This window comes from Scyliorhinus torazame, chromosome 13 (genome assembly GCF_047496885.1).
Source record: "Scyliorhinus torazame isolate Kashiwa2021f chromosome 13, sScyTor2.1, whole genome shotgun sequence".
In the NCBI taxonomy this organism is placed as follows: domain Eukaryota; kingdom Metazoa; phylum Chordata; class Chondrichthyes; order Carcharhiniformes; family Scyliorhinidae; genus Scyliorhinus; species Scyliorhinus torazame.
The window spans coordinates 117794030-117815812 of NC_092719.1; the positions used below are offsets into that span (position 1 = coordinate 117794030).

Sequence of the window (21783 nt, forward strand, 5' to 3'; positions counted from 1 at the left end):
ATGTCTGACCCATGGCCACAGTACCACCATCCACCCGGACCATCCCTGCTTGCGGCTGTGACACTGCAGCGCACGGTCCCGTCTTCTGCCCGGGGGGATGTTGATGGCGGCCCAAGGGGAACGGGGCAGACTCACCTGGGGCTGAGGTAAGACCACCCCTCACACACACACTTGCGCTCAACATACATGACACCCCCGCACGCTTTGGACAGAGCACAAAGGCAGCTTCTGTAGGTGTAACATTGACTTTAATAACCAAACGAGTTCATGCACGTGCCCTAGCCCCTAAAACTCATCTGTGCCCTGCACCCGTGCCAACTTACTCAGTGTCTAATTGTTTGGCCTTACGGGCCCTTTGACTACGTCTACGTGGTTCCCCAGACGGTACAGCAGAACTGGAGGTGGACTCCTGTGATTCCTGCCCTCAGACACTGGATCCCTTTGGCGGCCGTTTCCTGGGGCGTCCTGGCCAAGATAGGCCAGGCTGCAGCCCGGGCGACTGGGATGGCGAGCTGCCAGCCTGTCCTGCCCGTTGCCCACCCAATGCACCTGGGACGGAAGGGGGGGGGAGTCCGAGGTGTTGCGGTGTTCCGGGACCTCCCCTACAGGGGGAGCCGGGACGGACCACACCACCTCCTCCTCCCTCGGGGTGCCCGATGGCCCCCAGGCCTCTACATGGGTGGGGGATGTGAACGGACTGGCCATCCGACGCCCCCCCGACATCTGGCGCTGCCAGTCCTGGAGGCCCGTGCTGGTATCGACAGGGGTCTGCAGGTTTGCAGCCATGGAGCCCAGGGGGTTGGCAAACCCTGTCTGTGACAGTGCGAAGCCGGCTCGCACATGGCCACTGGCGCCAATGCCCTCCGCGATGGCCTGCAGAGACTGGGCCATGGCCTGCAGAGACTGGGCCATGGCCTGCTGAGACTGGGCTATGGTGTTGAGCGCCTCTGCCATCTGGCGCTGGCACTGGCTCATGGCCTCCTGTGAGAGGGCAGCCATGTCCTGGGCCACAGACGCCGCCTGCACGGAAAGCCCCAGGCCTCGCAAACCGTTCCCCATGTCTGACACCGTCGCACCCATTGCCTCCACCGCGGACGCCACCCGTGCGGTGTCGGCCTGGGTGGCACGTATGACCGGCACCACTTCCAGCTCCTGGACGCGGGTGGACTCCTCCACCTGCGTCTGCAGCCGCCGCAAGCCGGCCGTCACCCTCTTCGCTCGTCTCCGGGTCGGTGGTTGCATCGGATCTATGTGTGGGTGTGGTAACTCCAGGAACCCGGGATCCATCTGGGCGGCAGATGTTCGCTTGGGCTGGGCTGCCCTCCGACCGCCCGGCCCCTCTGCTGCTCCTACCTCCACCTGCTGTACCGGGACGGCTGTGTTGTGCGCACCAGTGAGTGTACCAGACACCTCATCACTAAAGTGCCCAACCGAGGTGAGTGTTTCTGCGATGGTGGAGGGTGTTGGTGACAGCAGTGGCGTTGTGTCGTGCTCTTCGTCCCACTCTGAGTCCATGGCACTTTGGGGTGGGGGTTCGTCTCCACCCATCCACTCTGAGTCACTGTCCGGTATTTCGCCTTCCTGGGTAGTGCTGTCCCGGGTAGGGGTGTCCTGGGTAGTGGTGTCCTGGCTCGGATGTGACAGGGGCCTGTGGCTGCCCCCCTCGTCGCTGGGTGGTCGCTCCCGCACGTGACGGGGGTGTCGTCTCCCTGTTGCTCCAGGTCTCTCCGTCTCCCGTGGTGTGCGAGGGGCATCATGCGGGCGTCGCATGCCGGAGGTTCCGGGTCTCTCTGTCTCCCGTGGCCTCCGAGGGGCATCCTGCGGGCGTCGCATGCTGGAGGGCCCGGGTCTCTCTGTCTCCCGTGGCCTCCGAGGGGCATCCTGCGGGCGTCGCATGCTGGAGGGTCCGGGTCTCTCTGTCTCCCGTGGCCTCCGAGGGGCACCCTGCGGGCGGTCTGCATCTGCGGGGATGGGTGCCTGGACGTTTGCTCCTGCGATACACAATGAAGCATGCATGGTTAGACACGCAGGCAGTGATCAGGTGATATGGGGGAGGGGGATATAGGGGAGGGGGGATATGGGGACGGGCTGTCGGTGGCTCACTTGCTAGTACGCCCCGACCTCTGCATCAGCAACCTCCCGGTCGTCAGGTCCGCCAGCCAGTTCCAGGGCCCTTTCCTCGTGTTCGGTCAGTGGCCTCTCATCAGCGGGGCCTCCTCCAGTCCTCACATGCTCCCTATTGTTGTGTGCACGCTTCTCCTGTGGGGGGGGAGGGGGTGGGTGGTGGCAGGGGTAAAAGGCAACACTGTTAGGCAGGTATATGAATGCACGCCATCGGTTGCGCGTGCATTGCAGAAGTTAAGGTTAGGGCTGGATTCACTTGGGGATATGGGGGAGGGGGGATATGGGGGAGGGGGGATATGGGGGAGGGGGGATATGGGGGAATATAGGGGAGGGGGGATATGGGGGAATATGGGGGAGGGGGGAAATGGGGGAGGGGGAATATGGGGGAGGGGGGATATGGGGGAGGGGGGATATGGGGGAGGGGGGATATGGGGGAGGCTCACCCTGCCTGCTCTGACGAGGTCGTTCACCTTCTTGTGGCACTGGGTGCCTGTCCGTGGTGTCAGGGCCGCAGCGGTGACGGCCTCTGCCACTTCCCTCCACAGACGCCGGCTGTGGCGTGGGGCAACTCTGCGGCCGTGCCCGGGATACAGGGCGTCCCTCCTCTGCTCCACTGCGTCCAGGAGCGCCTCCACATCCCGTGACTCGAACCTCGGGGCTGAGCGGCGGCCAGCCATCCAGTCGGGTGTTCCGGTCGGGTGTTCCGGTCGGGTGGGGGGGAGCAGCGCGGCCTTATGAGCCGTCACGCCGTGCGGCGCGTATGACGCTGCACGGCGTGAACCACGTGCGCAAGCGCGGATCCCATTACGTCGCTGCTAGCCCATTTCGGGCCGGAGACTTTCGACCCATTTTTCCGACGTGACGCAAGTCGGATTTGCGCCGTTTTTTGCGCCGATCGGCGGACTTTGCGCCGATAACGGAGAGTTTCGCCCCACGTGTCCATAATTGTAATCCCACACTTAGGGAACAAGCTGTGAGCTTTAAAAACTAGCAATCCATTAAAGGGGGAGGTTGGTTGAACTCCACGATACATTTTGGGGTTCTGAAAACACCTCTCCCATAACACCAGATTTTCTGATTCTGCAAACGTAATTCTCCGACGCCAACTTTGTAATTTGGACCAAAACAGATTGTTAAAATATTTTCAGCTGGATGTGTGGTGATGACAGGATGTATAGGCACGGATGCTGGTTGGGTTTTATGTGCTTCATACGCTTTGATTATTAATGTTAAATATTTCTTGACGAATTGTCTCACACCTGTATCAGCTGCAGTACATGGAGAGCAAGCTGTGCACAGTCTCACAGACCTTCGGCTGCAATCTCCGTTCCTGAGAAAAAGGCCGGGATTCTCCGCTAACCGGCGGGGTGGGCCGTACCGGTGCCGAGGAGTGGCATGAATCACTCCGGCGTCGGGCCGCCCGGAAGGTTCGGAATCCTCCGCGCCTTCAGGGGCTAGGCCGGCGCCGGCGCTGTTGGCGCTGCGCCAACCAGCGGCAAAGGGCCTCCGCCAACCGCCGTGAGTCGGCGCATGCGCGGGAGCACCAGCATGTTCTGGTGTGATCTCAGCGCATGCGCAGGGGGGTTCCTCTCCACGCCGGCCATGGCAGACCGTTACAGCGGCCGGTGCAGAGGGAAAGAGTGCCCCCACGGCACAGGCCAGCCTGCAGATCGGTGGGCCCCGATCGCGGGCCAGGCCACCATAGGGGCCCCCCCACCCTGGACCCAGATCTCCCCGCACCCCCCTGAGGACTCCGCAGCCCGCCCGCAGAGCCAGGTCCCGCCGGTAAGGACCTTGTTTGATTTACGCCGGCGGGACTGGCCGAAAGCGGGCGGACACTCGGCCCATCGCAGAGCGGAGAATCGCCTAGGGGCCACTGCCACCGGCCCCCGACTGGCGCAACGCGATTCCCGCCCCCACCAAAAAACCGGCGCCGGAGAATCTGGCAGCCGGCGGCAGGGCGGGATTCACGCCGACCCCCGGCGATTCTCCGGCGCCGGCGGGGGGGTTGGAGAATCCCGCCCAAAGTGTTGACGCCGGTGCAGGATTCGTGGACTTCCACAACAGCAAAACTGGCGCCCAGCCTGGACCGATTCACCGACTGTTGAGGGTCCAGCACCGGGGCCACGTGGAACACAATGGATTCCAATGAGAAACGGTGCTGGAAGCCGTCTTCGCGATTGACACTCAGGAGGCTGTCACGTTGCAGCTGCATATGCACACTGCACTCCCCACACACACCATCGCAGCCAACAAGATGGCAGCAAGATGCGCAGCACAAGGGTTCACAGGCGCCGAGCTCAAGACCCTCCAGGATGCGGTGGAGGAGAGGAAGGCCACCCTGTATCTCGGTCCGGGAAGGAGACTGCCAATTGCCGCCGTCCGCCATGCCTGGGCGCAGATGGCAGAGGCAGTCAGAGCTATCAGCAACCCACCATCCAGACCGGCCTGCAGCTCAGAAACAAAATTGCACAAACTCCTCAGGGTGGATAGGCAGCGCAGTGCCCCTGCCACCAGCCCTGTCCAACACACCCGTAACCGACATCCCCCCACTCGGAGGGCGGTAAGACCCCCACCCTGTACCACCTGCCAGCACCCATACCGGCCGTCATTGCCACAGGCTGCACGGCAGCCAAGCCCACTGACTACCCACCTTAGCCTAGGGTGTATGGCCATATGAGTGCCTCCACTCTGCACCCCACCTTCCATCATATCATGCAACACGCCGGCCGGCACCCACCGGTACGCCATCAGGCAACTGATGGGGCAAGAGGTGCAGAAAGGATGGTGGTGGTGGGCCGGGGGTTTGGGGGGGGGGGGGGGGGGGGGTGTAGGAGATGGGAGGGGGAAATGCGGGGGCAGGGTCCGCGGTGCCTACCGAATCACCGTGTAGCCCCGTGGACCACGGAGGTACGCACCATGCTAACATGTCGGCCTTTCACCCTGTGCAGACAATGGATATTGGAATTCAATCAGCAATGGTGGCTTTCCTCCTAGTTGCGGCAGCTCTGGGGGATGCACTGAGGCTGTACGAACTGGAGCTGCTCAAGGAGCAGGAGGAAGCCTCAGCAGCAGAGCATCCAGCAGCAGAACAGGAGACAGCCGTTCAGGATGGAGAGCCAGCCGCCCAACAGGTGCAGGAGCTGCAAAGGAGGCGCCGCATGAGATCTTGTGTGAACCGGCAGCGCCTGTCTTTCAAGGACCTGCCAGACCGGGCATGCCGTCGAAGACTCCGGCTGACCAGGGAGACAGTGCGACATATCTGCAAGATGATGGCACACCGGGCACCGCGGGGGTATGGGGGAGGACACCTGCTCCCCGTGGCCGTCAATTTGATATCCACCCTGAGCTAAAACGGCACAATGTCCTTGAAGACGCCAAGTGGAGACCTGTCCAGGATCTCATAGACCTCGGTGCACAGGTGCATCCACGCTGTCATGTGGCCCTACATGCCCAGTCAGCACAATACATCCATTTCAATGTGGACCGAGCCCACCAGGACGCCCGGGCAGCGGGGTTCACCATCATCGACGGGATGTCCCGGGTCCAGGGGGTGATTGACAGGACGCATGTCCAACTACGGGCACCTGCAGATGACAGACTGCTCTACACAAACCGAAAGGAGTTCCACTCGATGACCGTGCAGCTGATATGTGACCATCAGCTGCACGTCATGTATATTTGTGCCCGATACCTGGGCAGTGCGCAGAAGCCTTCATCCTGGCATACTCGACGATTCCCGACCTCTTCGAGATGACTCCCCAGTTGAGGTTTGGCTCCAGGGTGATGGGTTATTCGCTGCAGTCATGGCTGATGACACCTATCCGAAGGCCACAGACCAATGCTGAGACCTGCGACAGCGATGCTGGAGCTGGGGAGGTGCGAGTGTCAGCGTAGACTGGGGCAGGGGAGGGGGGGGGGGGGGGGGGAGTGTCAGCGTAGACTGGGGCAGGGGAGGAGGGAGTGTCAGCATAGACTGGGGCAGGGGAGGGGGGGGGGAGTGTCAGCGTAGACTGGGGCAGGGGAGGGGGGAGTGTCAGCATAGACTGGGGCAGGGGAGGGGGGAGCGAGTGTCTGTGTAGACTGGGGCAGGGGAGGGGGGGGGAGTGTCTGTGTAGACTGGGGCTGGGGAGGGGCGAGTGTCTGTGTAGACTGGGGCAGGGGAGGGGTGAGTGTCAGCGTAGACTGGGGCAGGGGAGTGGGGAGGGAGTGTCTGTGTAGACTGGGGCTGGGGAGGGGCGAGTGTCTGTGTAGACTGGGGCAGGGGAGGACCGAGTGTCAGCGTAGACTGGGGCAGGGGAGGAGCGAGTGTCTGTGTAGACTGGGGCAGGGGAGGGGCCAGTGTCAGCGTAGACTGGGGCAGGGGAGGGGCCAGTGTCAGCGTAGACTGGGGCAGGGGAGGGGCCAGTGTCAGCGTAGAGTGGGGTAGGGGAGGGGGGAGTGTCTGCGTAGACTGGGGCAGGGGAGGGGCGAGTGTCAGTGTAGACTGGGGCAGGGGGGGTGGGGAGTGTCAGCGTAGACTGGGGCAGGGGCGAGTGTCAGCGTAGACTGGGGGAGGGGAGGGGTGAGTGTCGCCTATACTCGGGCGGGGGAGGGGCCAGTGTCAGTGTAGACTGGGGGATGAGGGAGGAGTGAGTGTCAGCATAGACTGGGGCGGGGAGGGGGGAGTGTCTGTTTAGACTGGGGCAGGGGAGGGGGGAGTGTCTGCGTAGACTGGGGCGGGGAGGGGAGTGTCTGTGTAGACTGGGGCAGGGGAGGGGGGAGTGTCATCTCATCGCTGTAGGTCATGTCATGCATCATTTTGCCAATGCCGCTCCACCATTAGGAAGTTGTCTTGGGGCACCCTGAGGCCATGCAAAGCATTATATAAATGTAATATCTTTGAGTTTCTTATTGCCTGGACAAGAGGGGAAGAATGATCTTTGTGAAACAGTTATTGTCCCCAATCCTTTCTGAAATATTTGTGCCTATTATGATCCCAGACCTCAACAGATGCTAGGATATTGGACTGAAACCCCGATATTTTTTTTATTTTGCAAAACTGTGAGGAAAGAATACTTCGCTCCAGGAGTGATTGCACAAAGAAAAAGGGATTTTAAAACAAAACTTTATTATTAACACAGCGTTGAGCTCTTTAACCGCACACCCGAAAAGAGCTTACAATTAAACAATACTACTAAATACAGCAAATATGATACCCTTAATTACTATCTCTATTCCCAATTAAACATCAAGGAAAAAAACATACAGCTCAATCCATCCCACATTCCAATGCACAGATTAATACTTACTTTCCAGGACTGGGCAGGATTCTCCGGTATCCGGCGGGCGGGCCGTACCGGCGCCAAAGAGTGGCGAGAACCACTCCGGCGTTGGGCCACGTGGAAGGTGCGGAATCCTCCGAACCTTCGGGGGCTAGGCCGGCGCTGGAGTGGTGGGTGCCACGCCAACCAGCGCCAAAGGGCGTCCGCCGGCCGGCGCGAGTTGGTGCATGCACTGGAGCGCCTGCGTGGTCCCAGAACCGCTGGCGTGATTCCTGCACATATGCAGGGGGTTTCTTCTCCGCGCCGGCCATGGCGGAGCTTTACAGCGGCCAGCGCAGAGGGAAAGAGTGCCCCCACGGCACAGGCCCGCCCGCAGATCGGTGGGCCCCGATCGCGGGCCAGGCCACCGTGGGGGCCGCCCCGGGGCCAGAGGACTCCGCAGGCCAACGCAGAGCCAGGTCCCGCCGGTAAGAACCTTGTGTAATTTACGCTGGCGGGACTGGCTGAAAACGGGCGGCTGCTCGGCCCATCGTGGAGTGGAGAATCGCCGGGGGGGGCGCTGCCAACGGTCTCCGACCGGCGCGATTTCCGCCCCCGCCAAAAAAACGGCACCGGAGAATTCGGCAGCCAGTGGCGGGGCGGGACTCACGCCGCCCACCGGCGATTCTCCGGCCCGGCGGGGGGTCGGAGAATCCTGCCCTTGGTTCCTGTTAGAACCCCTGTAGCCTCTGGCTGAATGTCTTCAAAATGCTGTTTCAACTGGTTTGCTTCAGCTTCCCACTTGTCCTCTGACAAGTCTGCTCTGGTTTGAATACTGTTGATGTTTTTTCTGTAACTATACTACTGTGAGAGCAAAAGGCCCTACTTGTGTACCCGGTGTTAGCTAGATCAGAACTCAAAATGCCTTAGCTCCACCCAGAAATGACATAATATCCCCAAGCTGAAAACAAATTAACTCCCCAGGCAGAAAACACATCAGCTCCTCAGGAACCCCCCTAATTGTTGGTCAACAATTTGAACTGCTGCTGCTCCTCGTCCTCTGTTTCACTGTATTTTTGATGTCCTAATTTGATCCTGCCTGTACAGGGTGGCATGGTAATACAATGGTTAGCACTGTGGCTTCACAGTGCCAGTGTCCTCGGTTCGGTTTCCAGCTTGGGTCACTGTCTGTGTGGAGTCTGTACGTTCTCCCTGTGTCTGCGTGAGTTTCCTCCGGGTGTTCCGGTTTCCTCCCACAAATCCTGAAAGACGTTCTTGTTAGTGAATTGGATAGTCTGAATTCTCCCTCGTGTACCCGAACAGGCGCTGGAATGTGGCGACTAGGGGATTTTCACAGTAACTTCATTGCAGTATTAATGTAAGCCTACTTTTGACAATAATAAAGATTATTATTAATAAAGATTATCAAACAACAGCGTGGCACGGTGGCACAGTGGACCAGGGTTCACTTCTGACCTTGGATAACTGACTGTGTGGAGTTTGCACTTTCTCCCTGTGTCTGCTTGTTTTTTTTCCGATTTCCTCCCGCTATCCAAAGATGTGCAGATTAGGTGGAATGGCCATGATAAAATTGCCCCATAATATCCAGGGATGTGCAGGTAAGGTGGGGTTACGGGGATGGGGGGCGGGGGGGGGGAATTGGGCCGAGACAGGGTGCTCTTTCAAAGGATCGGTGCAGGGATTCTATGGTAACAGTGCGTTAGCCCAGACTTTTTACTCTGGTCAATTTCACCCCGGCTCCTAAAAGCTTTCTTTTTAAAAACATGACTACTGCAGTCAAACACACTCTAACACAGGATTTGTAACCCTTCAATTTCCAAATATTTATAATCCAATATCTCTAAAATCCCGCATTCGTCACAGTGCCTCGATAAGCTTTGCAACAATGCCTCATACAATTCGATTAAATTGCTTGCCCAGACACCTATTGGCATTCACAGACTCTTTATGCATGATTGTCACTTAAAAGAACTGTTGGAGGCTATCTATTCTGATTACATCCCACCATTGTCTGATGTTCTGATTGACCATTGCTAACGGTTGACACCATGCTACAGTGAGGGTAAAAGCAGTGCTCCAGGCAACACTGAGATATGGACTGTTTTCCGGACCAGTTGAGGAACAATTCACAGTCACCTTCATCAGTGAGGGAGGCAGTGTCAGTGTATTCCCCGTGTTCTTCCTCTCTCTTTGAAACAGATACATTCTGATCCCAGTGCCCTAGCTGGCAATAGGTTACAAAATGAAGCCTGGATGGCTTGGAAGGAAGAGGGGGGTTTCAGGGCTGGGCAGGGGGGTGGAGCAGGGTGGCAATGAAACGGGATAGGAATCATTGTGCTAAATGAATGTTAACTCTCTTCCTTGTCTTCCCATTTCAGGTTTGTCAAGTCAGTGCCCAGCAGCCAGTGCAAACCGAACTTCTCATGAGATATCACCAGCTGCAGTCCCGGCTGGCTACCCTGAAGATCGAAAATGAAGAGGTGAGCCAAGATAGATGGAACTAATGCTGCTGATTTGGGTACCTGCAGGACAACATTTTGAGCTGGTGTTAAGGACATGAGGAAGGGTTTAACTTAAACAGCCCTGATTTCGCTCCTCACCCCCCCAATCCATAAACAGAAAGGATTCTATTTTGATTCCCCCCTTTTGAAACAGTGACATCTTTCCCTGCCTTTCAATTTTGATGTGATTCAATTGTATTAATAACTCCAACAGAAAACTTCAGATATGGTAAACTAAGAGGGGTATTTCATTCACACACACTAAAACACAAATGAAGTCTTCTTTTCCATGCAATAAAAAAAGAGACCACAGAGATTTACAGAATAAAGACATGCGTCCAGAGTCCAGAATGAAAGTCCAATGGTGTATTCTTTCACAGAGGTCGGCAGGTTGAAGACTGACGCTGGATAATTCACTTTTCCAGTAAAGTTGATTTCCAGAATGGGAGAGCCATGTAGAGAGGAATTAGACTTGTAGGTGATGGTATTGATGTTCCAGTAGAAACAGTATAAATGAGGGTCAGGCATTCACCTGGACAAAGCCCTTGTTCTGAGTTGCTGCTTGGTAGATGGAAGATGGCATACTGCTTGCAGTACAGCGAGGCACTTGGGGGATGGGTGATGGGGAGGAGATTGTTAGTATTTCAACCATTAAGAACTTGAAAGGGGGTTAAATGGTCCTTTGTCCTGGCAGACTAATATTCTCTGTCGGCGTGGCCTGGCTTAGAAAATGTAACTGGCCTTTGTATAATTCCCTTTGAATTTGGTTTCTGCAGCCGTAGGGTCATTATCATCTCTTTAGCGATAACGAACTTCTCTGATATTGCCAGAAAGGTCCTTTTGTTAGCAAGTCACAGGCAGACATGATTTCAGCCATTTCAAAGTCTTTGTCTAGTTATTTAAAATTTTAGTCATGATAATATACATTTTTCATAAAAATAAAGTGTGAGATCTTCGCTCCATTACAGGTAGATTCGGTGGCAGATAAATTAGTTTGGGCAGCTCAAAACCACTTGTTATTGGTCCTCATGTTAATAATTCAGATGAGCTTCTTATATTTGCCATGTTTCCAGATGTAGTTCCCCTATTTGGTGTTGATTAATTTGGGCTGGCAGTCTTGTGTGGGTGGGGGCAGACTTTTAACTGCAGTTCACAAAAACAGTAAGAAGCTGGGAGGATTGATGAAAATGTTGGAAATGAGGAGAATAAAAATATTTTTTTTAAAAGAAGCTGGGACGGATGGCCTCATCCTTCAGCCTCCACATCAAGTTAAATGTGTTATTTTAAAAAGATCTCTTTATGGTGCCAACTTCCAATGGTCCCTTTTAGGTTTAGGCTGCAGATTAAAACCAGTACAAAGTAGGGGGGATGTCTGCCAGACGTCTTTGGGATGTGGGACATAACCCCGTGAATTTGGTCCTTTATGCCCCTATTAGTCACTGGGTAAATGAACGCAACACAGACCAATTTCTCTTCCCACCACCTTAAATTTTTGTTGTAAGGACCGAGAGTGGGGGAATTAATCTCACTGTAAACCTGTGGGACAGCCAGGAGGTGATTGAGACATTTTCCAGCAATACTGGGAGATTGAAAAACCAACGGGTTATGGTAAATGTCTGCAATTGTCACTGGGATTAAATGAGGTTTGACAAGCCTCTGATTATCCAGGCAGTGTGTGATGTTTTCTCTTAAACCCGCCTTTCATTTACTCCATAGAATCCTGCAGTGCAGAAGGAGGCCATTCAGCCCATCGAGTCTGCACTGACCCTCGGAAGAGCACCCCACCTAGGCCCACTATCAACCCTATCTCCGTAACCTAACCGGCACATCTCTAAGGGGTACTTTAACATGGCCAGTCGATCTAACCTGACCATCTTTGGACAGTGGGGGAAACTAGAGCACCCAGAGGAAACCCATGCAGACGCGGGGAGAATGTGCAAACTTCACACAGACAGTGACCCAAGGCCAGAATCGGACCTGGTCAATGGTGCTGTGCTGACCACTATGCCACCGTGTCTCCCTCAGTCGGAGGGTTTGTGTTGTAATGGATGAAGTGTGTTTCACTGGATAGGATGCCAATTTGTAACTAGTGGGTTTTATGTTGCGATCTACGGTAGCACAATGATTAACAACACTGTTACTTCACAGCGCCAGGGTTTGATTCCTGGCTTGGGTCACTGTCTGTGCGGAGTCTGCACATTCTCCCCGTCTCTGCGTGGGTTCTGTCGAGTGCTCCAGTTTCCTCCCACAAGTCCAAAAAGACCTGCTTGATAGGTGAATTGGACATTCTGAATTCTCCCTCAGTGTAATAATAGTAATAATAATCGCTTATACTCACAAGTAGGCTTCAAAGAAGTTACTGTGAAAAGCCCCTAGTCGCCACATTCTGGCACCTATTCGGGGAGGCTGGAACGGGAATTGAACTGATGCCTTGTTCTGCATTACAAGCCCACTGTGCTAAACCAGCCCCAACAGGCAGGTGTATCCGAACAGGCACCGGAATGTGGCGACTAGGGGGTTTTCGCAGTAACTACATTACAGTATTAAGGTAAGCCTACTTGTGACACTAATAAAGATTGTTATAATTATTATTATTGTTGTTCATAGTTCCTCCAATCAAACACAAAAGTGGCTTTAATGGTTCAACCTAGCACAGATACTTTCTGAGGATTAGGCTTAAGAGTCAACCACATTGGTGTGGGGCCAAAGTACTTTCCCCCTTTTTCAAACATGCGGGAGATTTCTTTAAGAGCATGCCCCTTTATTTTTTGCATGGCCAGGGGCGCGGGTAAATTTAAAGTGGCTCACTTGACTGTGGCCTGTGCGGGGACATTTGGGTTTCCATGGTAACACAGCTTAGGCAGAATGTTGGACTGAAGTCAGCATCAGCCAGACTGAGTAAGGTTGACAAGTCCCTTTCCCTGAAGGATATTGTCATGATATGCAGACATGCAGATAATGATATACAGACAGGCAGCTAATGAACACAGAGAACAGGACATGACCAATGAGCAGGCAGGACGCTCTGGGGTGTATCTCACTATAAAAGACACGAGGCGCTCACACTCCGCCTCTTTCCACTGATGAACATCTACAGAGTGAGTCAGGGTGTATTTACAGTATCACACCTCCAGCACGTGGCGAAGAGCTAGTCTGGTTCAGTCAGACAGAGTAACCACACTTAGATTAGCAGAGAGTCGAACTCATAGAGAACTGTGCTAACTGTGTTACTGGTTGAATAAATCAGATTGAACTAACTTCAAGGTCTGGAGTATCTTTTGGTTAAAACTGCATCCAGTTGCAACCTGTGTTATCCCAGAGTACATAACATAAAAACATAAGAACTGGGAGCAGGAGTAGGCCACCTGGCCCCTCGAGCCTGCTCCACCATTCAATGAGATCATGGCTGATCTTTTGTGGACTCAGCTCCACTTTCCGGCCCGAACACCATAACCCTTAATCCCTTTATTCTTCAAAAAACTATCTACCTTTATCTTAAAAACATTTAATGAAGGAGCCTCTACTGCTTCACTGGGCAAGGAATTCCATAGATTCACAACCCTTTGGGTGAAGAAGTTCCTCCTAAACTCAGTCCTAAATCTACTTCCCCTTATTTTGAGGCTATGCCCCCTAGTTCTGCTTTCACCGGCCAGTGGAAATAACCTGCCCGCATCTATCCTATCTATTCCCTTCATAATCTTATATGTTTCTATCAGATCCCCCCTCTGGTTTAGCACACTGGATTAGGGGCTGGTTTAGCACACTGGGCTAAATTGCTGGCTTTTAAAGCAGACCAAGCAGGCCAGCAGCACGGTTCAATTCCCGTACCAGCCTCCCTGAACAGGCGCCGGGAATGTGGCGACTAGGGGCTTTTCACAGTAACTTCATTGAAGCCTACTTTAGACAATAAGCGATTTTCATTTCATTTTCATTTCATTTCATCCTTCTAAATTCCAACGAGTACAGTCCCAGTCTAGTCAACCTCACCTCGTAATCCAACCCCTTCACCTAGTGAATCTCCTCTGCACCCCCTCCAGTGCCAGTACGTCCTTTCTCAAGTAAAGAGACCAAAACTGAACACAATACTCCAGGTGTGGCCTCACTAACACCTTATACAATTGCAGCATAACCTCCCTAGTCTTAAACTCCATCCCTCTAGCAATGAAGGACAAAATTCCATTTGCCTTCTTAATCACCTGTTGCACCTGTAAACCAACTTTTTGCGACTCATGCACTAGCACACCCAGGTCTCTCTGCACAGCAGCGTGTTTTAATATTTTATCATTTAAATAATAATCCCTTTTGCTGTTATTCCTACCAAAATGGATAACCTCACATTTGTCAACATTGTATATCATCTGCCAGACCCTAGCCCATTCACTTAGCCTATCCAAATCCCTCTGCAGACTTCCAGTATCCTCTGCACCTTTTGCTTTACCACTTATCTTAGTGTCGTCTGCAAACTTGGGCACATTGCCCTTGGTCCCCAACTCCAAATCATCTATGTAAATTGTGAACAGCTGTGGGCCCAACACTGATCCCTGAGGGACACCACTAACTACTGATTGCCAACCAGAGAAACACCCATTAATCCCCACTCTTTGCTTTCTATTAATTAACCAATCCTCTATCCATGCTACTACTTTCCCCTTAATGCCATGTATCTTTATCTTATGCAGCAACCTTTTGTGTGGTACCTTGTCAAAGGCTTTCTGGAAATCCAGATATACCACATCCATTGGCTCCCCGTTATCTACCGCACTGTTAATGTCCTCAAAAAATTCCACAACAGATATCTGTGGATTAATTCAGTTTTTACAGCCACATAGATGTTCCCGAAGATGCTAAATGGGGTAGAGTGGAATATATAATAGAGTGAAGGAGAGGACATGACTGATCTTTTCCAGATCCTTATGTCTATGTGCTTGCACCCAGGTCAGGAAGACACTGGACGCCACCATGCAAACACTGCAAGACATGCTGACGGTCGAGGACTTTGACGTGTCTGACGCATTCCACCACAGCCGATCAACCGAGTCAGTCAAATCAGTCGCCTCTGAGACCTACATGAGCAAACTTAACATCGCAAAGAGGAGAGCCAACCAACAGGAGACGGAGATATTCTACTTCACAGTAAGACCTCTTCTTGGGGTTAAAGAAAATAACTTAACTCTGGCAGATAGGGATGTGTCATACAGCACAGTCAAAGATTGCTGGTTGTGCCATATGACCCATCAGGTGACCATTGTTGCTCAGCGGGTAGCACCTTTCACCTTCTGAGTCAAAATATGGTGGATTTGTCCCAATCTAGAGATCCGATCACAAAATCTTGGTGGACACTTAATATCTGTACTGAGGGAGTGCTGGACTGTCGAGGTGCTTCCTTTCAGATGAGATGTTGAACCTTTGCAGGTAGATGTAAAACAACCATGGCATATTTAGAAGAAGAGGAAGGGTGGCCTAAGTAACATTTAACCTCAAAACAATCACAAAAATGATTATTTGTGTCATTTCCTGTTTATGGGACCTTGCTGTGTACACGTTAAGTGCCACTTCAACATTACAGCAAAGTTGGAGGATGTGATATCAGATAGGGGACAGGCTCAGCTGTAGTGGGTGAGGGGATACAGGGGTTGTTGCATCTGTAGAATTGCACTCCGACACAAATCCACACCTATGGGAAGAGTACTGGGCAATGGAGAAAATGTACATCCAGCGAAGTGACAGCCACAATGGGTTGGTTATCTGTTGACGACTTGTGGCTGTTAGAATTATGAGGTTTATAAGATTGTTATGTGTTGGAACTGCATCTTTAATTTATCGTAAAACAGAGGGAGGGCCATGTGATCCTTTTCGGAGTCAGATTGTCATCAGGCCTGGGGTGGTTAAAGGGAGGCCCAGATTGTGTTACTGGGGCAATGATGTGAGGTGTTCACAGTTGGAGCGACTAAGGACTGCTTGTTAAAAGGATTGTTCTAATTCTGTGACCACTGTAATGCATGATGAGAGTTTAAAGTGGGAATTTTCCTTTCTGTGGTTTAAAGTTTTGTTGCTGACGAAAACAGTATTTAGTCACTCTTGGGTTATTTTTAGTCACTTGTTACGGAAAAAGTTTTAAAATGTGAAATCTTGACATGTCATTCTCTCAGCTATTAGATGGAAGTTCAAATTTAACTTGAAACGTTATTAGTCTCCAAGCGGATTATAACATAATGAAACTGTTTTGCAGATAGCGAACTGGGGGATGTAAACCCAAGGGTCCAAGAACCTCCCTCCGCCCAACCTCCATTTTGAATATGTTATTTTCTGACCAATTGCTGGCTCTTCATTCACAGAAGACGTTCACCACTGTGCAATGTTACGCCATGCAACATTAAATATCTTACAATGTGTTGAAGACCACAGTGGCTGTGATTAGAATTGGGCCTGCCCTCACAAGGATTAGATTTCAACAGAATGGAGTAAGGGATGCCATTTGGGATGGAGAAAGACTAATTGAACTAAAAGGTGCCGGGCTTAGGGGAAAGAGCAAGGGAGAGTATGACTAACTGGATAACTCTTTTGAAGGGCTGAATGACCCCTGTGCTGTATGTGGGGCCTAATTGCTGAACCGAGCTGGCCTTTGCCTACCCGTCAGTTTAGCATGTTTGAATCTCGCAGCAGTCTGTTCAATGTTTAATGCGCTTCTTGTTTCTGTTTCAGAAATTTAAGGAATACTTGAACGGTAGTAATCTGATCACCAAGCTCCAGGCCAAGCATGACCTACTGAAGCAAACGTTGGGGGAAGGTGAGTCGAGTTTGAAAGTGCTCCATTTTCTGTGAGCACCGTTGGGTTGTTCAGGATGGGCTCTCCAAATCTTCTGAAATTGGGAGACATCACATAGTGAACAGAATCCCCCCCCCCCCTCCCCCCCACTGTCTGTACAGAAGCTGGTGAGGGAGGGGAGGGCTCTTGCTTTCATAGAATCATAGAATTTACAGTGCAGATGGAGGCCATTCAGCCCATCGGGCCTGCACCAGCCTTTGGAAAGAGCACCCTACTTAAGCTCACGCCTCCACCTGTCCCCGTAATCTAGTAACCCCACCTAACTTTTTTGGACACTAAGGGCAATTTATCCGGAGCACCCGGAGGAAATCCACGCAGACGCAGGGAGAACGTGCAGACTCCGCACAGACAGTGACCCAAGACGGGAATCAAATCTGGGATCCTGGTGCTGTGAAGCAACAGTGCTAACCACTGTGCTACCGTGCTGCCGGGTAGCGGGGGTTTGAGGAGTGGTGCAGTGGATGACGTGCCTGTCTGAATCACAAGCTCTGGTTCGGAGGCCCCACCCCCGCAGGTCTTCTACTGGAAGAAATGCGGAAAAGTGGGAGTAGGCTGTGCGCCTCTTTTTTGCTTTGGCCGGCACAGACACGCTGGGCCAAGTGGTCTCATTTTATGCTTTAAATGTTCTTGGATTCCATGACGTGATGGGTTTGGAAGGTGCATTCATAATACCACACCTGATGCAGGGCGGTGCCCCTCAAGCTAAAACTTCAGAATATCCAGGGAAAACAAGCAGCAGAAAATAGCCGTAAGCATGTGCTTTGTCTGTCTCACGCACCTCTAGACCTGGAAAGTCTTCTAAGTCTGGAGGGGAGTTCCCCTGCTATAAAAACAGAAAATACTGGAAATACTCAGCAGGTCAGGCAGGATCTGTGGAGAGAGAAGCAGAGTTAACATTTCAGGTCGATGACGTTTCTTCAGAACTGGGAAAAGTTGGAAGTGTGCTGCTGTGTTTTGAGCGAGTGAAATGGAGGAGGATGCGAAAAAAAGAACATAAGGGAAGGTCTGTGTTAGCGTGGAACAGGAAATAAGGGAAGAGTTGGTGCTGCTGGGCCAAGAAAGATGTATTTGGAGGAGGCGTGAATGGCAAGACAACAAAAAAGGGAAAAAGAAAGAAGTGTGATGAAGAAACAAAACCAGAAGAGAAAAAAGGAAACATTACATTTTTTTAAATGAATTACTTGTTCATGGGATGTGGGTGTCGCTGCTTATGCCAGTATTTATTGCCCGTTCCTAATTGCCCTTGAGAAGGTGGTGGTGAGCTGCCATCTTGAACCGCTGGAGTCCCCGAGATGTAGGTACATCCACAGTGCTGTTAGGGAGGGAGTTCTAGGATTTTGATCCAGTGACAGTGAAGGAACAGAGATATATTTCCAAGTCAGGAAGGTGTGTGGCTTGGAATGGAATTTCCAGGCGGTGGCATTCCCATGTAGCTGCTGCCCTTGACCTCCCAGATCAGTGTTTTTGAAACTTTTTTTACCTGGGACCCACTTTTGCCAACTGGCTGACCTTTGTGACCCACACTGACTGACCTTTGCGATACACGTCACGTTCGCTTACCTTTAGTGTGAAAGGGGAGCCTGCTTGGTCCTCGCAATCTCACTTGAATCAGGTTCAAAGGAGGAGAGGGCAATGTGCGTATCAGGTGCAGACTTCAGCCAGTTCCTTTGTGACGTCTTCCATCTTAATGAAAATGGAAAATCCAATCTCGCACATGTAATTCGTCGTGAAGGGCAATAGCATCAAAATGTTTGTTTTACTCAGCACTGGATACTCCTGGGAGATGCTGCTCCAGAGTGCTGACAGCCTCATGGGCTTTTGGTGTGTTTTTGATGTGGTATTACAGGTCAGGTACAGCAGTGTAGTCTTTTAATTTGGAGTCAGCTCTAAGTTAATAACTGACTCGAAAGGAATTCTTCACCCACCAATTCTCTTTATAAATCTGAAACGTCTCCTCTCATTTTCCAGTACTTCCCGGCATATAACACATACATGGGTGTTGCATCTTTATTTGTGTATCAAGAAATCATCTTTATACTGCTTTGTTCCGAGTTTAGTTTCTTCTTTGTAGGCTGTAAACCAGAGGTCCTGCTCTGTCCTGCCCTGGACTCTCCTGCGCATCTCTCTCCAGCAGATTCTGCTGTGAGATCCCGTCCAGTATGTACACTGCCTATTTGTGTCTCTGGCCATCTCTTGCATTTAAGAAAATGATCCATCTTCACAGTCCTCTTGCCAACAGCTGGAAAATGGAAGCAACTCTGCTCCGTGATTTGGCGCCAAAATCACGTACACGGCACTTGATGTCAAGTTTACGTGCAGGGGGTATGACCTGCTCTCTGCTACCGTAGCTGGCGGAAACTCCACACAGCTTCATTTATTTTCATTTAAACGGTTGCAGCAGCTGCAATTCTTGATGTAAAAGCCGATAGCGGCTGTTGGGTGTATCTCCCACAAGGCCGAATAGCCTCCTTCTGCACTGTAAATTTTATGTCCACGTCTAATCGGGACCACCTCGGGTCCCGGTGCACCAATCGCTCCGAAACCTTCCTGACACCTGCCCATGGGTCGCATCCTGCGCTTTGAGAAACGCGGTTCTAGATGGTAGAGGTCATGGGTTTAAAAGGTGGTGTCGAAGGAGCCTTGGTGATTTGCTGCAGGGCATCTTGTAGATTGTACTCATGGCTGCCCCTGTGTGTCGGTGGTGGAAGGAGGGAATGTTAAATGTGGTGGATGGGGTGTCAATCAAGCAGATTCCTTTGTTCTGAATGGTTTTGAGCATTTTGAGTGTTGTTAGAGTTGCACTCATCCAGACAAGGAGAGTATTCCATCACACTCCTGGCTTGTGCCTTGCAGATGGTGGACAGGTTTTGAGCAGTCAGGAGATGAGTTACTCACCACAGAATTCCCAACCTCTGACCTTCTCTTGTAGCCGCAGTATATATATGGCTGGTCCAGTTAAGTTTTCAGTCAATGGTAACCCCCACGATGTTGATAGTGGGGATTCAAAGAGGCGGGCATAGCTAAGACCCACATGGCAACCCATAACAACACTTCTTTTTTGGATGATGTGAATGGATTTAAAGGAGAAGTTGTTCAATGTGAGTAGATGCAGAGAAAATATTTCAGCGTACAGTATAGAGGGAACTTTACTCCACATATAACCGCATGCTGTACCTGTCCCGGGAGTGTTTGATGGAAACAGTGTAGAGGAAGCTTTACTCTGTATCTAACCCTGTGCTGTACCTGTCCTGGGAGTGTTAGATGTGGACAGTGTAGAGGGAGCTTTACTCTGTATCTAACCCTGTGCTGTACCTGTCCCGGGAGTGTTTGATGGAAACAGTGTAGAGGAAGCTTTACTGTGTATCTAACCCTGTGCTGTACCTGTCCTGGGAGTGTTAGATGTGGACAGTGGAGAGGAAGCTTTACTCTGTATCTAACCCTGTGCTGTACCTGTCCCGGGAGTGTTTGATGGGGACAGTGTAGAGGGAGCTTTACTCTGTATCTAACCCCGTGCTGTACCTGTCCTGGGAGTGTTTGATGGGGACGGTGTAGAGGGAACTTTACTCTGTATCTAACCCCGTGCTGTACCTGTCCTGGGAGTGTTTGATGGGGACTGTGTATAGGGAGCTTTACTCTGTATCTAACCCTGTGCTGTACCTGTCCTGGGAGTGTTTGATGGGGATAATGTAGAGGGAGATTTACTCTGTATCTAACCCCGTGCTGTACCTGTCCTGGGAGTGTTTGATGGGGATAATGTAGAGGGAGCTTTACTCTGTATCTAACCCCGTGCTGTACCTGTTCTGGGAGTGTTTGATGGGGACAGTGTAGAGGGAGCTTTACTCTGTATCTAACCCCGTGCTGTACCTGTCCTGGGAGTGTTTGATGGGGACGGTGTAGAGGGAGCTTTACTCTGTATCTAACCCTGTGCTGTACCTGTCCTGGGAGTGTTTGATGGGGACAGTGTAGAGGGAGCTTTACTCTGTGTCTAACCCGTACTGTACCTGTCCTGGGAGTGTTTGATGGGGACAGTGTAGAGGGAGCTTTACTCTGTGTCTAACCCGTGCTGTACCTGTCCTGGGAGTGTTTGATGGGGATAATGTAGAGGGAGCTTTACTCTGTATCTAACCCCGTGCTGTACCTGTCCTGGGAGTGTTTGATGGGGACAGTGTAGAGGGAGCTTTACTCTGTATCTAACCCCGTGCTGTACCTGTGCTGGGAGTGTTTGATGGGCTGTGTAGAGGGAGTTTTACTCTGTATCTAACCCCGTGCTGTACCTGTCCTGGGAGTGTTTGATGGGGTCAGTGTAGAGGGGGTTTCATGGGATTAGGTTTGGTTTGCTCTCTGAGTCAGAACAGACATGATGAGCTCAATTCCTCCCTCCTGTGTTGTAAGTTTCTGTGCAAGCACCAATTGTGGGAAGGACAATCTGGCAACTAAACTGAATTAGTGCACTTGAACTAGCGTCCGATTATTCCCAATTCAAGTTACCGATAGAGATTTATGAACTTTATGCAGGTTCATTGTTGAACTTTGAGGATGCAAACATTGATTATTTTGACTCAGCTGTGATTTTTTTTTCCCTTGCAGGTGAGAAGGCCGAGTGTGGGACTTCGAGGTAGGACCCCAGCATTCTCCATCCTTAATCAGTTTAGTTCCAGGCAATATCTGACGAGAGTTCCACACACATTCTCACAGTGAAAGCTCAACCAGTTGACGCTGATGTTTTGACCTCCATAAACTTGCTGTGCAGGCTTCCTGCTATGCAGCGTTAAACCTGAACCATCTTAAAAACCCCATGGATGCTCTCGGCTTGTATCCTTGATCACTTGTCCCATGCTGTGGAATGGAGGGACCCCCCCCCCCCCCACCCCACCCCAATCCCCTCCTTTTCCCGACCTCCCCACCCGCGAATCAACTTTCCTCCCCTGCCCCCTCCTCTTCCTCCAATAGATCTGGCTGAACACCAACAGTGTCAGTGGAGGTCAGGATGAAACTGGAATGCAGTAGACAACAATGCACTCAGATAGCATACTAACCTACCATATTGGCAGCGTCTAGATATTGAAGC

The 21783-nt window shown here is 51.8% G+C and overlaps 2 protein-coding genes across 4 annotated transcripts in view; one reads left to right on the forward strand and one right to left on the reverse strand.

Annotated features, from left to right (window-relative positions):
• The window catches only part of LOC140388250 (SLIT-ROBO Rho GTPase-activating protein 3-like), a 184103-nt gene extending 162754 nt beyond the window's left edge, over nt 1-21349 (forward strand). Inside the window, exons 7-10 of the mRNA XM_072472094.1 lie at nt 9767-9868; nt 14825-15022; nt 16592-16676; nt 21303-21349. Of these exons, the coding sequence (XP_072328195.1) occupies nt 9767-9868; nt 14825-15022; nt 16592-16676; nt 21303-21334 (417 nt within the window). The 3' untranslated portion in view covers nt 21335-21349. The remainder of the gene's footprint in view (nt 1-9766; nt 9869-14824; nt 15023-16591; nt 16677-21302) is intronic.
• The window catches only part of srgap3 (SLIT-ROBO Rho GTPase activating protein 3), a 978679-nt gene that overhangs the window by 938453 nt on the left and 18443 nt on the right, over nt 1-21783 (reverse strand). The gene's annotated exons all lie outside the window — the stretch shown is intronic.